Source organism: Lampris incognitus, chromosome 18 (assembly GCF_029633865.1).
Source record: "Lampris incognitus isolate fLamInc1 chromosome 18, fLamInc1.hap2, whole genome shotgun sequence".
NCBI classification, from domain to species: domain Eukaryota; kingdom Metazoa; phylum Chordata; class Actinopteri; order Lampriformes; family Lampridae; genus Lampris; species Lampris incognitus.
The window spans coordinates 14,975,070-14,992,631 of record NC_079228.1 but is presented as its reverse complement, the minus strand read 5'-3'; the positions used below and the strand labels follow the sequence as shown (position 1 = coordinate 14,992,631).

Below are 17,562 nucleotides of genomic sequence, written 5' to 3'. Positions count from 1 at the left end.
CAGGACGCCGCTGCCTCTTCGCTGCAGGGTTAGCATGCGAGCGTACATGATTAATGGGGGTGTTGCCGGTGCAGCCAATCAGAAGCAAAAGTGAGTGCCGTTTTGGATGACACCGATGCCAGCGAGCGGCTCGGGGGGGGGGGGGGCAGTTGGACCAAACGCAGCTTGCGTGAAACAGTGTATGTCTAAGTCAGCCGTACTCCCCCCCCCCACCCCACCCCCAACTCCTATTTTCCCCTCCTGCAACCTGTCACTTCACATTCCAAACAGGTTTTATTTACCTTCCATGCGCTCTCCATCATCCTGTCTCCCATCATCCCGCCTCTTCCTCTAATCCCTAGCTCTCCGTCTCTCTTCTTCTTGTTTTCTCTCTCTGTGTTTTCATGGTTTTACCCATCTGTATCCCCCCTCTCCCTGTCTCTCTCATCGTCCTTCCTCCTCTTTAAAACACTCTGCCTCGTTCTCATGTTGTCTCTCCCGCCTGTCTTTCATCCTCCCTCCTCCATCTCCCTCTCCCAGTTTGTCATCCTCTCGCTCTCTCTCTCTTTCTCTCTCTCTCTCCCGACCCTTTCCACCTCTCTCCTCTTCCATCCCTATTGTTAAATTCAGACAGGCTATTTATATCGCTCTGCCTGGCTGCCTCACCTCCCACTCCCTTAATAAGGTTTGCTTTATTGTTTTTGCACGTGTGTGGGTGTGTTGCTGTTTGGTTTTGTGCGTGCGTACGTACGTGCATGCATGCGTGTATGTATGTGTGTGTGTGTGTGTGTGTGTGTGTGTGTGTGTGTGTGTGTGTGTGTGTGTAGGGTAGCATGTTTGAATGCACGCATAGGTTACAAAAGCACTGTGTGTGTGAAAGTAAAGCTTTTGTGTGTTTGTGTGGGGGTTTTTGCGTTTGCGTATGATTTTGTGCGCTTGTGTGTGTATCTGTGTGTGTGTGAGAGAGAGAGGCCATGTGAATGGTTTAAAGCACTGCTGTGTTCTGCTTCAGTGCAGGATCTTGTAAACTCCTGTTTTATGTTTATACAGTTTGTTGTTGTTATATCTAGTGTGTGTGTGCGTGTGTATTTGTCAGTGTGTTTGTCTGTGTGTATGCATGTGTGTGTGCATGTGTGTTTGTGTGTGTTTGTGCACGTTTGTCTGTGTGTATGTGTGTTGGTCTGTGTGTGTGTGCATGGTGTGCATGTGTGTGTGTGTGCATGTGTTTGTGTGTGTGTGTGCACATATTTGTCTGTGTGTGTGTGTGTGTGTGTGTGTGTGTGTGTGTGCACGTGCGTTTGTCTATGTGTGTGTGTGTGTGTGTGTGTGTGTGGGAGCAGAACACTGTGCAGCCCTAGGGGGGCATCTGATCTCAGGCAGGGTAGACCCGCTCACACTGAGGATGCCAAAAGCCAAGTGCACTAATCGGGCCGGGGAACTCAGCAGTCATTAACATCAAACCCGCGGCGCTGCACGAGCGGAGGTGCAGCGCTAACGGTTGTCGTTTTGTCATGTGTCTACATCATGATAATGTCAGCACGTCTCAGGAACAGTACGGGGGAAACCAGCCAGGGGAGAGATGAGGAAATTACATATACGCTCAAGTGGAAAGGGGGAGTTTTCATGTTGGGAGGTCGGGGGGTGTGTGTGTGTCTGTGTGTACTGTAGTGGACCCCAAATCATACCTGTACTTTGAACTACTGAGTGCAAACAGTGTTGGGTCGGTCTGCACCAAGGCTGTCTATAAGTGGGTCTGTGTCTATGTCTGTCTGTTGCCTGTGTGTGCACACTGGGATATGACTACTTCCTGTCATCCTATGACTAGTTCCTGTCTATGCCTGTGTGCACACTGGGATGTGACTGCTTCCTATTTTGATCTAAAATTGTGTTGAACATTGGTTTGATCTAAAAGTGGAGGGATGACTGTGTGTGTCAGGCAGAGAGGGAGAGCGAGAGAGAGAGAGAGATGATGATGACGATGACAAATATGTGCGTTATCCAACAGTTCTCTACCCTCAGGTCGTCCGTGGTCAACCTTCCTCCCTTCCTCCTCAGCATCATTCAGTGAGACTGGGTAGTCGGCCCGGGTTAGTATCACACCCATGTTATGGGCATGACTGACTTTGTGCTAGCTTCAAGCTGCCCGGCTGGCCCAAATGGGAGGTGTTTGCATATTTCATGGAACGTGAGGCTGACTCCACGTTGCCAGGCAGGTTCAGTCGATCCTGGAGACACATTAGAAGTGATGTTTGGATGCTGTTATGGTGTTTCTGCTGGACTTTGGGGGACATGGGAAGTCCTTGATAACTGTTAATTATTTTATTTCATGTTAAAGCCTGTTTCCCCCCCTTCCTCCCCAGTTGTATCCAACCAACTACACTACTCTTCTGAGCCGTCCCGGTCGCTGCTCCCCCCGCCGATCCGGGGAGGGTTGCAGACTACCACATGCCTCCTCCGATACACGTGGAGTCGCCAGCCGCTTCTTTTCACCTGAAAGTGAGGAGTTTCACCAGGGGGATGTAGCGCGTGGGAGGATCACGATATTCCTCCCACCCCCCCGAACAGGCGCCCCAACCAACCTGGGGAGGTGCTAGTGCGGCGACCAGGACACATACCCACATCCGGCTTCCCACCCGCAGACACGGCCAATTGTGTCTGTAGGGATGCCCAACCAAGGGTAACATGGGGATTCGAACCGGCGATCCCCGTGTTGGTAGGCAATGGAATAGCCCGCTACACCACCCGGACGCCCCTGTTAAAGCCTGTTTTGATACAATTCATTTAACAGGGGTTTAATTCAAAGCATTTTAATCATCCCAAAAGAGAAATTATACATTAAGTCATATTTTACCATATGCAGCAGTAATACATAATATTAAATAATTATGAATATACTGCAGTGTGTTAGCCAAGGTTAACTGTTGGCTCTCATCTGTGGGTTTTTTGTTTCTTCTTCTTCTTTTTATCAAGCGGTCGGTTCCCCAGGGAAAGTATGTTCTTCTGCATCCTCCATATGGTCTCGCACTGCAGCTCGGTGCAGAGAGAGTTTCACCTTGCGTTGATGGTGAGGGGGAAAAAAAGACGCCTCCTCTGGCACCGCGTCTCAGTGTGCCGAGCCGGCCCTCTAAATATGGAAGCAACGGCAACAGCCGCTAGCATCCCTTCATCGCCCGTCATGCGGGAGGGGGCGGGGTCCCGAGGGAACCAGGAAGACGTGTTTTTGTGTGTACATGTCGGTGTGTGTGCGTGGATTAGTATGGAGATTAGCGTGGTGGCGTTCATGTAAATAGAATAGTTACTTGTTTGTGTGTGTGTGTGTGTGTGTGTGTGTGTGTGAGAGAGAGACACACACAAAATGAGTGTGTGTTCTAGGGTGCGGCTCAAACGTGCACCAACCACCTGTCTCGCCCACAGTGTGCGATTTGAGTCGACGTTACCGACAGTTCGTTCCCCGCGATGGAGAAACGCCGCCTCCCGGGCCTCTGAGGCGTTGACGTAGACGGAGAGTTGTCCTGCCTTTTCGCGGCGTCACGGCGTTGTTGTCACGCCGTGTGGCTGTGTTGTGTGGAAAGCAGGGGCGTACAGTGTGTCTGCTGTCCTCATAATGGAGCCGGCGGGGTGGATGCATGATGGAAATGTTAATGGAGGGAACGCTCGGCGCTCAACAGATGCCGACAGACGTGACAAAGGGATTCGAGGTTGTCAAAGAGGCTCTGCTTCGACCTAGTCTACACCCGAGCCAGGTCTGTCGTGAGTGCGTTTATCATAAGTGAGCTTTTATTTACGAGTTAACAAATGAACCACTTTTCACACAGCTAACCGTTAGCACTGTGCCGTGGGGTGTAAAAGCTCATGAATCACGACACAGAAACATATTGGAGACATACCGTAATAGCTCATCATGTGATCCCCATCGATGTGGATCCAGTACACGAGCCCCTATCCCTGCTGCAAGGGGGGGGGGTGACTGTCCCACATGGGAGAAAAGCTTCCTCTTGAGCTGTTGCGTGGAAGTGTTTCATCTCCACTTTCCTTCGAAATGTCTCCCCTGTAAGTTTTTTTTTTCTCCTCCCTTTTTCTCCCCTGTTATACCCGGCCAATTACCCCACTTTTCCGAGCCGTCCCGGTCGCTGCTCCACCCCCTCTGCCGATCCGGGGAGGGCTGCAGACTACCACATGCCTCCTCCGATACATGTGGAGTCGCCAGCCGCTTCTTTTCAACTGACATTGAGGAGTTTCGCCAGGGGGACGTAGCGCATGGGAGGATCACGCTATCCCGTTCCCCCTCCCCCCAGAACAGGTGCCCGACTGTCCAGAGGAGGCGCTAGTGCAGTGACCAGGACCTAACACATACCCACATCCAGCTTCCCACCCGCAGACACGGCCAATTGTGTCTGTAGGGACGCCCGGCCAAGCCGGAGGTAACACGGGGGTTCGAACCGACGATCCCTGTGTTGATAGGCAACGGAATAGACCACTACGCTACCCGGATGCCCCTCCCCTGTAAGTTTTTGCTTGTGTTCAGAAATACAGAATACATGTTCAAAGTCACTGACACGCTGGTCGTTACTGACCACTGGTGTAGAAGCACCGGGCTGTTGGGTTTCTCCATTCCACCGCTCATGTGAGTGGAGAACGCTGGGCAGGCCGCCACCCTCTCTTGCTCAGCGCTGTGCAGGCCGCCGCCCTCGCCTGCCCAGCGCCGCCGCCCTCTCCTGCTCAGCGCCGCCGCCCTTTCCTGCTCAGAGCTGTGCAGGCCGCCGCCCTCGCCTGCCCAGCGCCGCCACCCTCTCTTGCTCAGCGCTGTGCAGGCCGCCGCCCTCTCCTGCCCAGCGCCGCCGCCCTCTCCTGCTCAGCGCCGCCGCCCTCTCCTGCTCAGCGCTGTGCAGGCCGCCGCCCTCTCCTGCCCAGCGCCGCCGCCCTCTCCTGCTCAGCGCCGCCGCCCTCTCCTGCTCAGCGCTGGGCAGGCCGCCGCCCTCTCCTGCTCAGCGCTGTGCAGGCCGCCGCCCTCTCCTGCCCAGCGCCGCCGCCCTCTCCTGCTCAGCGCCGCCGCCCTCTCTTGCTCAGCGCTGTGCAGGCCGCCGCCCTCGCCTGCCCAGCGCCGCCGCCCTCTCCTGCTCAGCGCCGCCGCCCTTTCCTGCTCAGAGCTGGGCAGGCCGCCACCCTCACCTGTTCAGCGCTGTGCAGGCCGCCGCCCTCTCCTGCCCAGCGCCGCCGCCCTCTCCTGCTCAGCGCCGCCGCCCTCTCTTGCTCAGCGCTGTGCAGGCCGCCGCCCTCGCCTGCCCAGCGCCGCCGCCCTCTCCTGCTCAGCGCCGCCGCCCTTTCCTGCTCAGAGCTGGGCAGGCCGCCACCCTCACCTGTTCAGCGCTGTGCAGGCCGCCGCCCTCTCCTGCCCAGCGCCGCCGCCCTCTCCTGCTCAGGACCCGCTGTGGGACGTGGTGCCGATAAGTTTGCCGATCTTCAAAACACGGCCTTCTGCTCAAGTTTTTAGTCCCACCAGGTAGCTCCTCATGCCAAGACATGTGCATTTATTCCCATTTCTAAATTTAATCCACCACCACCACCCCCCCCCCACCCCCCCGCCGTCTGTCTGTCCTGCGATAACAAAGAGACGGGCTCTCTCTCTTTCATGCCCCTCACTGTGCCGCTGCTTCATATTTCATGGCGGCATTGTCAGCTTTGAAGTAGATCATTATAAATTGAACATGGGATTTTGTGGTAGGGAAAAAGATGATTCCCATCTCAGGATGGGAATAATGGATCGCCTATGTCTCCTTTGTCTCATATTAAAGATCAGGGCATTGTGAAAGAAATGTATATGCATGTGTCTGAGGGAAAGAGAGATGTGTGTGTGTGTGTGTGTGTGTGTGTGTGTGTGTGTGTGTGTGTGTGTGTGTGTGTGTGTGTGTGTGTGTGTGTGTGTGCATGCTTCAGTTTTGGGCATTTGTGTGCGTGCATGCTGGTGTGGAGTGCGTCAGGGCTGAGGTGTGGCTATAAATAAAGGAGCAGCACTTCAGCGACAGTCCCATCTTCACCGTGTGAGATTGGCTTTTTGATTACTTTTCAGGGAGTGACGGGAAAGTCATTATTCTGTGATTACTCCCTGATTATTTGCCCGCCCGAGTGCCTCTCTTCCACCACGATCTCCAGATCCCCCACCTTGGGCGCGAGTGGAAGTTGGGGCATTTTGATTGACAGCTGGTAAACGATGTCATTAGCGTCCTCTTTGGTCAATGGAGCAGCGATGACACTCGATTGGCCGGCAAGAGGGGACGGTAATTTGTCACGGCTGATGCAACACCGGTGAAGGGTGAGGAGGGAGACTCCAAGAGATTCAGGGTCCAACTTTGCTGTTTGAGAGAGAGAGAGAGAGAATGGAGGATTGTGGCAGAGGGGTCTCCATGGTCATCTCTCTGTCAGATGTACCAGAAACCTCGCGGGATGTCAGGGTTTGATCACACTCCTCACCAATTCTGTCTTTTGGGTCCCTGTTGCCTATAACTTCCCTTCAGAGGAGCTACAAAAGAGAGTGATGGCTGCTAAGCGAGAGAGAGAAAGAGGGAGAGGGAGAGGACGGTTGAGTGCAAGACCAGGGGAAAAAAATGGCAATGAGACAGGAAAGAGCCTCTGACTAATGGCCCTTCACCTCTGATCATTAAATGCAAGGTGAAAAGTGTGTTTTTCAGGTGCGGGGGTGAGGTGGGGGTGAACAACCTTCTGCTCAGGTCGTCTTCTGTTAAATGAACTGCCAGGGCGGAGCGAAGATGGGGGCAGCACGAGAGCGCTTTAGGGGCATATCATCTTTCATTAGCATCCTACAGGAAACACGGGGCACAGACGGGGGACGGGTGGAGGTTACGGTGGTGACTGACTGATGCTACATGAAACCGGAACAGCTTTGGGTTCCCTCCCCCACTATTAAAGATTTATAGCTTGTAATAGTGGAAGGTAAAAGCGGAGGCCCGAGTTGGTTTATCCACACTTTTTACTTAGTATTGATGCTCTCTCCCCTCTACCGAGGGTCTGACTAAGCCAGGCGAACAAAGAAAAAAAGGATCAGATGTCACCCCCACCCCCCTTTTACCCCCATTGAGAGTAAATGCGATGAATATTTGCCGTGTTAATTAGCGTGAGGGGGGCGACCGCATGGGCCGCCGGTGTTGTTTTCCTTCTGGGAGACGCAGCCGCAAACAAGTCGTTTTAATGAACCGTCCTGAGGGAAGGAGGTGCAGTCGGATGTGCCGAGCCATTGGAGGCGCACACGAGGGTACGGAGGAGAGTTTTAAGATTATAATTGGAGCAACCTTGAATGGCTGAGCACACCTGAATAATGTAAATGGCAGAGTGGGATTTGATGCACAGAAACTGCCCGCGGCTGGAATGGGATAGATGGAGGCCAGCAGGTCTCCCGTTGTGATTTTCTTTCTATATGTAGGGGGTAAAAAAAAACTTTAATATATTGCAGTACAAGCCTGCAGTACAGGCTTGTACTGCAATGTATTCAAGTTTTTTTTTCTTCCTACATCTATCTTAATATTCCGCTTCTCATTTGTTAAGTCTTATCAACATGATTGATGGTTTCCCGGAAAAAAAACAGTATTTAACGTTTTTATCCCCAGAAAACAAAATATATATATGTATCTACTCATATATTTTCGCAATGTGTGTGTGTGTGGTGTTAGTGTAGATAGCAGGACCGAAAACTGAAGCACTTATGATCCTAATTCTTTTTGGAGGTGGTAGGTATTGTCTCAGAGAGTAAGGGAAAAAATCCCAGGAAATTAAAATTATGCATAATTATGCATAAATATGCAAAATATGCATTTTTCTAAAAATGGCTAAAAACCACGTTTCTCGGCATTTCAGATGATTCTGAGCATCTTTGATTTTTTCACCTATATGAAAAAAATTTTCTGGGACTTAGAAATGTTTTGGCATTATGCAAAATATATGCATTTTTGCAAAAATGCACTTATGATCCTAATTTTTTTGGGAAGTGGTAGGTATTGTTCCAGAGAGGACCAGAAAAATAGCAGAAAATTAAAATAATTTTAATAATTATACATAATTATGCAAAATATGCATTTTCTAAAAATGGCTAAAAACCACTTTTCTCGGCATTTCAGATGATTCTGAGCATTTGGGGGAGGGAGTTAGAGTGGGGGGGGTTTAGGGGCAGGGGGAAGGCGGTTAGCTGGCAGGATGAAGAGGAGGGAGATTTAGACGGGTGGATAACCAAACCGCTACATTGTAGCGGGGTTCTTCTAGTATATATATATATATATATATATATATATATATATATATATATATATATATATATATACACTACCGTTCAAAAGTTTGGGATCACATTGAAATGTCCATATTTTTGAAGGAAAAGCACTACTTTTCAATGAAGATAACTTTAAACTAGTCTTAACTTTAAAGAAATACACTCTATACATTGCTAATGTGGTAAATGACTATTCTAGCTGCAAATGTCTGGTTTTTGGTGCAATATCTACATAGGTGTATAGAGGCCCATTTCAAGCAACTATCACTCCAGTGTTCTAATGGTACAATGTGTTTGCTCATTGGCTCAGAAGGCTAATTGATGATTAGAAAACCCTTGTGCAATCATGTTCACACATCTGAAAACAGTTTAGCTCGTTACAGAAGCTACAAATCTGACCTTCCTTTGAGCAGATTGAGTTTCTGGAGCATCACATTTGTGGGGTCAATTAAACCCTCAAAATGGCCAGAAAAAGAGAACTTTCATCTGAAACTCGACAGTCTATTCTTGTTCTTAGAAATGAAGGCTATTCCATGCGAGAAATTGCTAAGAAATTGAAGATTTCCTACACCGGTGTGTACTACTCCCTTCAGAGGACAGCACAAACAGGCTCTAACCAGAGTAGAAAAAGAAGTGGGAGGCCGCGTTGCACAACTGAGCAAGAAGATAAGTACATTAGAGTCTCTAGTTTGAGAAACAGACGCCTCACAGGTCCCCAACTGGCATCTTCATTAAATAGTACCCGCAAAACACCAGTGTCAACATCTACAGTGAAGAGGCGGCTGCGGGATTCTGGGCTTCAGGGCAGAGTGGCAAAGAAAAAGCCATATCTGAGACTGACCAATAAAAGAAAAAGATTAAGATGGGCAAAAGAACACAGACATTGGACAGAGGAAGACTGGAAAAAAGTGTTGTGGACGGATGAATCCAAGTTTGAGGTGTTTGGATCACAAAGAAGAACGTTTGTGAGACGCAGAACAAATGAAAAGATGCTGGAAGAATGCCTGACGCCATCTGTTAAGCATGGTGGAGGTAATGTGATGGTCTGGGGTTGCTTTGGTGCTGGTAAGGTGGGAGATTTGTACAGGGTAAAAGGGATTCTGAATAAGGAAGGCTATCACTCCATTTTGCAACGCCATGCCATACCCAGTGGACAGCGCTTGATTGGAGCCAATTTCATCCTACAACAGGACAATGACCCTAAACACACCTCCAAATTGTGCAAGAACTATTTAGAGCAGAAGCAGGCAGCTGGTATTCTATCGGTAATGGAGTGGCCAGCGCAGTCACCAGATCTGAACCCCATTGAGCTGTTGTGGGAGCAGCTTGACCGTATGGTACGCAAGAAGTGCCCATCCAACCAATCCAACTTGTGGGAGCTGCTTCTGGAAGCGTGGGGTGCAATTTCTCCAGATTACCTCAACAAATTAACAGCTAGAATGCCAAAGGTCTGCAATGCTGTAATTGCTGCAAATGGAGGATTCTTTGACGAAAGCAAAGTTTGATGTAAAAAAAATCTTATTTCAAATACAAATCATTATTTCTAACCTTGTCAATGTCTTGACTCTATTTTCTATTCATTTCACAACATATGGTGGTGAATAAGTGTGACTTTTCATGGAAAACACAAAATTGTTTGGGTGATCCCAAACTTTTGAACGGTAGTGTATATATATCAATGTCTGTTTTAGCTTTGCGTTTCACTACCTTGTGCAATGACTTCTTTTTTTTTGTGGAATTTTCCCCTTTTTCTCCCCAATTGTATCTGACCAATTACCCCACTCTTCCGAGCCGTCCCGGTCACTGCTCCACCCCCTCTGCCAATCCGGGGAGGGCTGCAGACTACCACATGCCTCCTCCGATACATGTGGAGTCGCCAGCCGCTTCTTTTCACCTGACAGTGAGGAGTTCTGCCAGGGAGATGTAGCGCGTGGGAGGATCACGCTATTCCTCCTGCCCCCCCCCCCCGGCCCAAACCACTGAACAGGTGCTCCTACCGACCAGAGGAGGCGTTAGCACAATGACCAGGACACATACCCACATCCGGCTTCCCACCCGCAGACACGGCCAACTGTGTCTATGGGGACGCCCGACCGAACCGGAGGCAACACAGGGATTCGAACTGGCGATCCCCGTGTTGGTAGGCAACAGAATAGACCGCCACGCTACCCGAACATCTTCTTGCAGTCTCTGTATCTTTTGTGGAAAATATATCCAAATTATCGTTCAGCTTGTGATTTTTAATAGAAAGCTGGGTTTTGTCAAGTAAATCTTTTTTTTTCTTTTTCTTGGTCATAATATATGTAGCTTACTTTTGTTTGTAGACGACATGTTGGTGAGTTTTTAATTGCAACCGCTGTCCTGAGCTGTGTAAGCAGAGATGTGAGTTCTCTAATAATCCTGTGCTACCAGAGACTGGGGCGTGCAATTAGCGATCTGAACATGAAAATTAATTCGAGACCTAATTATGAGTGTGTGTGTGTGTGTGTGTGTGTGTGTGTGTGTGTGTGTGTGTGTGTGTGTGTGTGTGTTTACAGCAGGCAGTGGTGTAATTAAAAGTGGTGACCAGCTATACTAATAGTAAATGGGGGCTTCATCCATGTGCAGAGGTGGAAAGGGGGGGACAATGAGCAGGAGTGAGATGGAATATGCTGAGGCTGCAAAACCAGCCCTGTAGGTTGTGAATCTGGCATTAGCTTGACACCTGGTCCTCTCCAGGAGGGACTATGAGGACAGGGCATATGGCAGGTATTTGTGGCAGAGATGAAGCCTACATGTAAAACAGTAAAGCTGCCTCTAGGACCTTACATAGAGACATCATCGAAGTGAGTCTGTCTGAATATATTCCTGGCAGATGCAGTTGAGACAGATGTCTGTCCTCATGGATGGATGGACGGATGAAAGCCTTACCACAATGCACAGTTGCTGTACTAAAACAGTTCACAATGAACTGAACTCAATTTGATTCACCTTGCCGCATCACTAATCATATTTGTCCTGTCTTTAAACCCAGCTTAACCTAGTCCAAATTCTCCTATTCTGAACAACTGTGCAGCAGTGGATGAACCCAGCATGGCGCCTGTAGCGGGGTGTGGGTTGGATGAGGATCAGTCAGATCAGACAATATGGTTTTGCAGGATGTAGCTGCCTGTAACACACAGAGGCTGTTGCTCTGAATTTGATCTTAATGCAGGTTGCATTTGGGTAACATGAGGGAATATTGCATGTGTAGTGCAGCAATCCCGTGGACAAGGTGAATTTGCAACTTGCAGACTTTGCAATTTTACCAACCACAAGGGGTGCTGCAAATTCAAAACCCATCTGGGGCCCCCCATAGGAAGAAATGAAAAAGTTTATCGAATGACAACTGCACTTCGAAGTGAAATACCAGCCACATCTCAGATGCAGCCTTTCGTTTCCCGTAGTAGTGCCTAAATAGTAATTCAGCGAGCGTCCGGGTAGAATAGCAGTCTATTCTGTTGCTTAGCAACATGGGGATCACCGGTTCGAATCCCCCGTGTTACCTCCGGCTTGGTCGGGCGTCCCTACAGACACAATTGGCCGTGTCTGCGGGTGGGAAGCCAGATGTGGGTATTTGTCCTGGTCGTTGCACTAGCGCCTCCTCTGGTGGGTCGGGGTGCCTGTTATAGGGAAAGGGGGAACTAGGGGGAGTAGCGTGATCCTCCCATGCGCTACGTCCCCCCTGGCGAAACTCCTCACTGCCAGGAGAAAAGAAGCGGCTGGCGACTCCACATGTATCGGAGGAGGCATGTGGTAGTCTGCAGCCCTCCCTGGATCAGCAGAGGGGGTGGATCAGCGACCGGGATGGCTCAGAAGAGTGGGGTAATTGGCCAGGTACAATTGGGGAGAAAGGGGGGGTGTTATTTAGCCCCTCGCTGCTTCCAGGAACGCCCCAAACTGCATGTGCACAGCTATCAGCGCTGTTTGCAAGTGTGTTTTGCATTCCAAGGTCAGTTTTTTGCCGGTTTTGTGGCGGGGCAGTGCAGTGTGATTACCGCCTCTGAACATATTTGCATCCCAAAAGCTAATCCCCAGATTAAATTGTGTAGTCAGTTAGAAAATGACTGGTTTTTTTTCCCACCCCCATTCTTTTTCGTAGTGGGAACAGAGAATTACCTTGAGGGCTTATCGGATCTGGAATTAGAAATGGGTTAATTCCTTTTTGTGGCAGTTTCACCGTGTAGCTCAGACTTTCCAAACAGGGACTTTGAGCCAAGGCCACTTCCTTACGCGTTTTATCACGCTTAGAGCGACACTGATTCAAGCGGATTATCCTTGATCGGCCGTGTCATCTGAGTTTGCCTGTTTTTTTTGTTTTGTTTTTTTGGCGCTGGGTTGTGGTTTAAGGCTTTTTGTATTTCATTTTCATAGACTCTGCCCCATGACTTCTTAATTCCCTCGCCCCCTGGCTCCGTCTGACTAGTGAGATTCTGGTTTGAGCTGCAGAGGTCAGCAAGTTGATGAGTAATCACCTCGCAGTAAACACAAACTGCAACAATATTGCATAAGGCCACGTTTTGGGGATGCTGATGAGGCTGCCTACAGAGTAGATGAACCGCAGTAGTAGAGCGGAGAGAAGAAAGCTGCTAGAAGCGAATTCAATACACACATTAGCATACACACAATAGTAACAAACACCGTAGTGCACCAAAATACACACATGCACACAGCTCACCCTATTGCAGCTTGTTGAGGGTTTTTTTGGGCGGGGGGAGTTTCCCCCTTTTTTTCCCCAATTGTATCCGACCAATTATCCCACTCTTCCGAGCTGTCCTGTTCGCTGCTCCACCCTCTCTGCCGATCCGGGGAGGGCTGCAGACTACCACGTCTCCTCCAACATGTGGAGTCGCCAGCCGCTTCTTTTCACCTGACAGTGAAGAGTTTCGCCAGGGAGAAATAGTGCATGGGAGAATCACACTATTCCCCCCAGTTCCCCCTCCCCATCGAACAGGCACCTTGGCCGACCAGAGGAGGCACTAGTGCAGTGACCAGGACACATACCTGTATCCGGCTTCCCACCTGCAGACACAGCCAATTGTGTCTGTAAGGATGCCCAACCAAGCCGGAGGTGACACGGGGATTCGAACCGGCGATCCCCGTGTTGGTAGGCAACAGAATAGACCGCCACCTGGACGCCCAGTTCATTGAGGTTTTAAGCATCACCAGGACGAGCAAAGAAACACGCAAAAAATCAAACAATACGGAAGGAAACAGTAAAATAGGGTGTCCAGGTAGCTTAGCGGTCAATTCCGTTGCCTCCCAACACAGGGATCTTCGGTTCGAATCCCTGTGTTACCTCTGGCTTGGTTGGGCAACCCTACAGACACAATTGGCCGTGTCTGCAGGTGGGAAGCCGGATGTGGGTATGTGGGGGGAACAGCGTGATCCTCCCACACGCAACATCCCCCTGGTGAATCTCCTCACTCTCAGGTGAAAAGAAGCGGCTGGGGACTCCACATGTATCGGAGGAGACATGTGGTAGTCTGCAGCCCTCCCCGGATCGGCAGAGTGGGTGGAGCAGCGACCGGGACGGCTCGGAAGAGTGGGGTAATTGGCCAGATACAATCGGGGAGAAAAAATCCCCCCCCCCCCCCAGAAAAAAAGAAAACGGTAAAATATATTTTCTCCCCTCTCTGTCACCTGGGTACGTGTATTGGCTCTGGTTTGATGCATTGGCGTATGCAGATTTTTGGAGGTGGGGGTGTCAGGACAAGGCCTCACTTCCTCCTCTGACGAACATGCCGTGCTGGGAGAGAGATGCACCACTACACAGGGGAAATGTTAGAAAGCTACCTGCATCTGTTTGCAGGGGAAACGGTTGTTACGTGACTCCGTGAAACACGTTTGATCATGGGGTTTTTAATGTCAGCATGTTGGGCAGGATGTTCTTAATGTCATGTTGTGCAGGATGTTTTTAACGTCAGCATGTGGGGCAGGATGTCTTTAACGTCAGCATGTGGGGCAGGATGTTCACCCTCAGACTAATTCCCACTCGTGTAGTTATGTGAAGCACTGAGGAATTCCATGTGCTGGTAGACTCTCCAACAGGGCTGAAAAATATAGGCCCTCTGTTGCGGCACCTGTTTAGTTTACCTTACCCAAAGGATCTCACGTCCCCCCGACCCTCCAACCCCACCCCCCCAAAACACACGGGGTGGAGGTAGCTGGCAGAAAAGACATACAGCGGCATTTCTTTTGTCTCATGTTAAATTGAATTTAATCTGAGTAGAGACTGAACTCCAAGATGGTGATGATGATGATGATGATGATGGTATGATGGTGGCTGCCATTGGTAATTTCAGTTCAGTGGTTGGGCCCTCCAATTGTCTTGATGTCAAATCCAGCGGCTTTAATGTTTGTACAATAGTAATGATAATAATAATAATAATAGTAATAGTAATAGTTGGTTTATCTGTAATAGTTAAGAGCAGATTAATGCTGCCATGAAGTAGGTCAGATTGGGATTTGCGATGTATCTTAAGTGTTGTTGAGTTTGTGTAGCATTGACAGAAAGCCATTCACATGGAGTCCTGGATTTTTCAAGGCTCCTGGTTTGGGTCATGCCACTCTTCCACTACCCCATTTAAACTGATGGGTCCAGACAGAGGATTACGCATGAGTTGTCTAAATACTCTGGTGCATGATACTGGGTCTAACAGTAAACCTGCCCCTGTTGAATTGCCCTCCCCCTCATCTCTCCACTAGAGGCTGAATTCACTAAACTGGATTAGGGGCTTCAGCTCTGATAAGAGAGACATCATTAAGCCATTCAGGACTGGAGCTGAACTTTCATTTGCTTCCCCCGACCTCATGAAATAGGGAGCAGGATGGTATTGACCTGACTTCTTCTTCTAGACCACTTTGTCTACAAGACAAAGTACACACACACACACACACACACACACCTGTCCGCCCTTCCTATATGAGATTCATTCGTGCACAGTGTGCTCAACCCCTCCTCCTCCTCTCTCTGTGTTCTGCAGGTAATGCAGGTGGTGAGGGAGCAGATCATGCGAGCGCTGACTCTCAAGCCTAATTCCCTGGACCAGTTTAAAAGTCGCCTGCAGAACCTGAGCTACACTGAGATCCTGAAGATACGCCAGTCCGAAAGGATGAACCAGGAAGACTTCCAGTCCCGCCCCATCCTGTGAGTCAACCAATCAGTGATCGGTCTGACGGCTGGGTGCCAGTCAGAGTTTCGTTAAGCACTTAATACAGGGACGAGAAATGACCAGTGGTTTCAGCTAGTGGTTAACTTGTAAGAGAGTGTGTTGGCTTTGTTTTCAGTTTTAGTTTTCATAGTAGAGGCCGAGCTGTAAACCAGTGAGCTTTGCATGTGGAGTGGGCCAAAGTGGGTTTCATAACCGCCCCCCCCTCCTCGCAGTAGAGAGTCTTTGACTCTGTCAGCGTGTACCGCTCACCACAGAAAAATGAAAGAAAAGGAGAAAAAACACTTGGTGAGTTTCATGTAGGTAATAATGATCCTCAATCTGCCCGTCTACCTCACTGTCAAAAGCAAAACACAGTCAGAAATGCTCCCTTAATTGCTTTTTCTTTTCTTTTCTTTTTTATACCTTGCCTTCTTTTTCCATTTGTCAAACCGGTGCCAACTACCAGCACAAAGCAGGTTGCACCTGCGCCCCCCCCCCGCGATTAAAAATCTACATTAAAATCAAATTTTCTGCAAATGGCATTCCGAGTGAATACTCCATTAACGACCCTGTAGCTCATTAAGCTTGGAGAGCCGGTCTCTAATGCATCATTCATTGGCTGATCACGGATAGCCAGCCCCGTCATGGAGAACATTGTTTCGTGCCGCCTGTATTTTAATGGCGTTGCCGGCACTATTGAAAAATCACCTCACTGGGGGGAGCCAGAGCCTTTGAACAGCAATCGATGCTAAGCCAAGGGCTGTCTGGGTCGATATGGGGGGAAAGTGAAGCTCAAACTTTTGTGACCAATTAAAGCTGGCGGAGTAGCCGAAGAAAGTAAAGCAAAGCAATTACTGATGCTAACGCTTAAGGAGAAGAGGTCAGAAGAGAGGTAGAGAGGAATATTATGTTAATTTCTATAGTAGCCCATAGTTTTATTACCGTCAGTCATTGGTGAATGAACTTGGACCTGTTAAGTTGATGTTGGTCCTTTGCCGTTCAATCTAAAGTGATGCTCCCTGCAGGAAATCCACTTTTAAACACGAGTTGGATTCATTTACAGAAAATCTGCTTGATCCCAGTTTAGACAAACATGATGGCATCCATGATTCATGCCTCTCGTCCGCTCAGAACTGCTGATTAAGGGGAAGATGATTTAGGAAGAAGATGATTTAGGAGAAGATGTTGATACACGCCTCAACTGCTAAGATAAACTCATAGACGATTCCTGATCTGTTTGCGATGTTTTTGTGGTTGTTGTGTTGTTAGTTTACTGATACCGGCAGTGCATACGTATGTATGCATTGTTTTTGCATGTCCACAAAGCTGCTTGTGTGTCATTCTGAAGGTCCTATTGTTTTCCACCCCATCACAGCAAATAGAAATACCGAATACTCATTAACGATTTCTTCCCAGGGGTGTCCGGGTGGCGTGGCGGTCTTATCCCGTTGCCTACCAACACAGGGATCACGGGTTCGAAATCCCCCGTGTTACCTCCGGCTTGCTCGGCCGTCCCTACAGACACAATTGGCCGTGTCTGCGGGTGGGAAGCCGGATGTGGGTATGTGTCCCGGTGGCTGCGCTAGCGCCTCCTCTGGTCGGTCAGGGCACCTGTTCAGGGGGGAGGGGGAACTGGGGGGAATAGTGTGATCCTCCCACGTGCTACGTCCCCCCTGGTGAAACTCCTCACTGTCAGGTGAAAAGAAGCGGCTGGTGACTCCACATGTATCGGAGGAGGCGTGTGGTAGTCTGCGGCCCTCCGTGGCTCGGGAGAGGGGGTGGAGCAGTGACCAGGATGGCTCGGAAGAGTGGGGTAATTGGCCGGATACAGTTGAGAGATAAAGTGAGAAAATTCCACAAAAAAAAACCCAAAGATTTCTTCCCTCACTCAGCTCCAGCAGTGAAAGACTTCAGCCCCCTCATTCACTTTTCTTATTTTCTTGTTTTGCACAATCAGGGAAACAAGATAATGAAAGGTTTTTCCTGAAATAAGAGCGCAGCCAAACCATTTGAAAACCACAGGCTTGTCCAGCTTGTCCAGGCTTGGTCAGAGCAGTTAGGCCAACTATCACCATTGATTTCTACCAGAGAATTAGGATTATTACCCACAAACACCCCCCCCCCCACACACACACA

The 17,562-nt window shown here is 49.4% G+C and overlaps 1 protein-coding gene across 4 annotated transcripts in view; it reads left to right on the top strand.

The window, feature by feature from the left end:
* The window catches only part of elmo1 (engulfment and cell motility 1 (ced-12 homolog, C. elegans)), a 132,190-nt gene that overhangs the window by 97,399 nt on the left and 17,229 nt on the right, over window positions 1–17,562 (top strand). For all 4 annotated transcript variants that reach the window (XM_056298191.1, XM_056298188.1, XM_056298189.1 and 1 more), the window contains one exon: window positions 15,259–15,422. In XM_056298191.1, coding sequence (XP_056154166.1) covers window positions 15,259–15,422 — 164 coding nt within the window. The remainder of the gene's footprint in view (window positions 1–15,258; window positions 15,423–17,562) is intronic.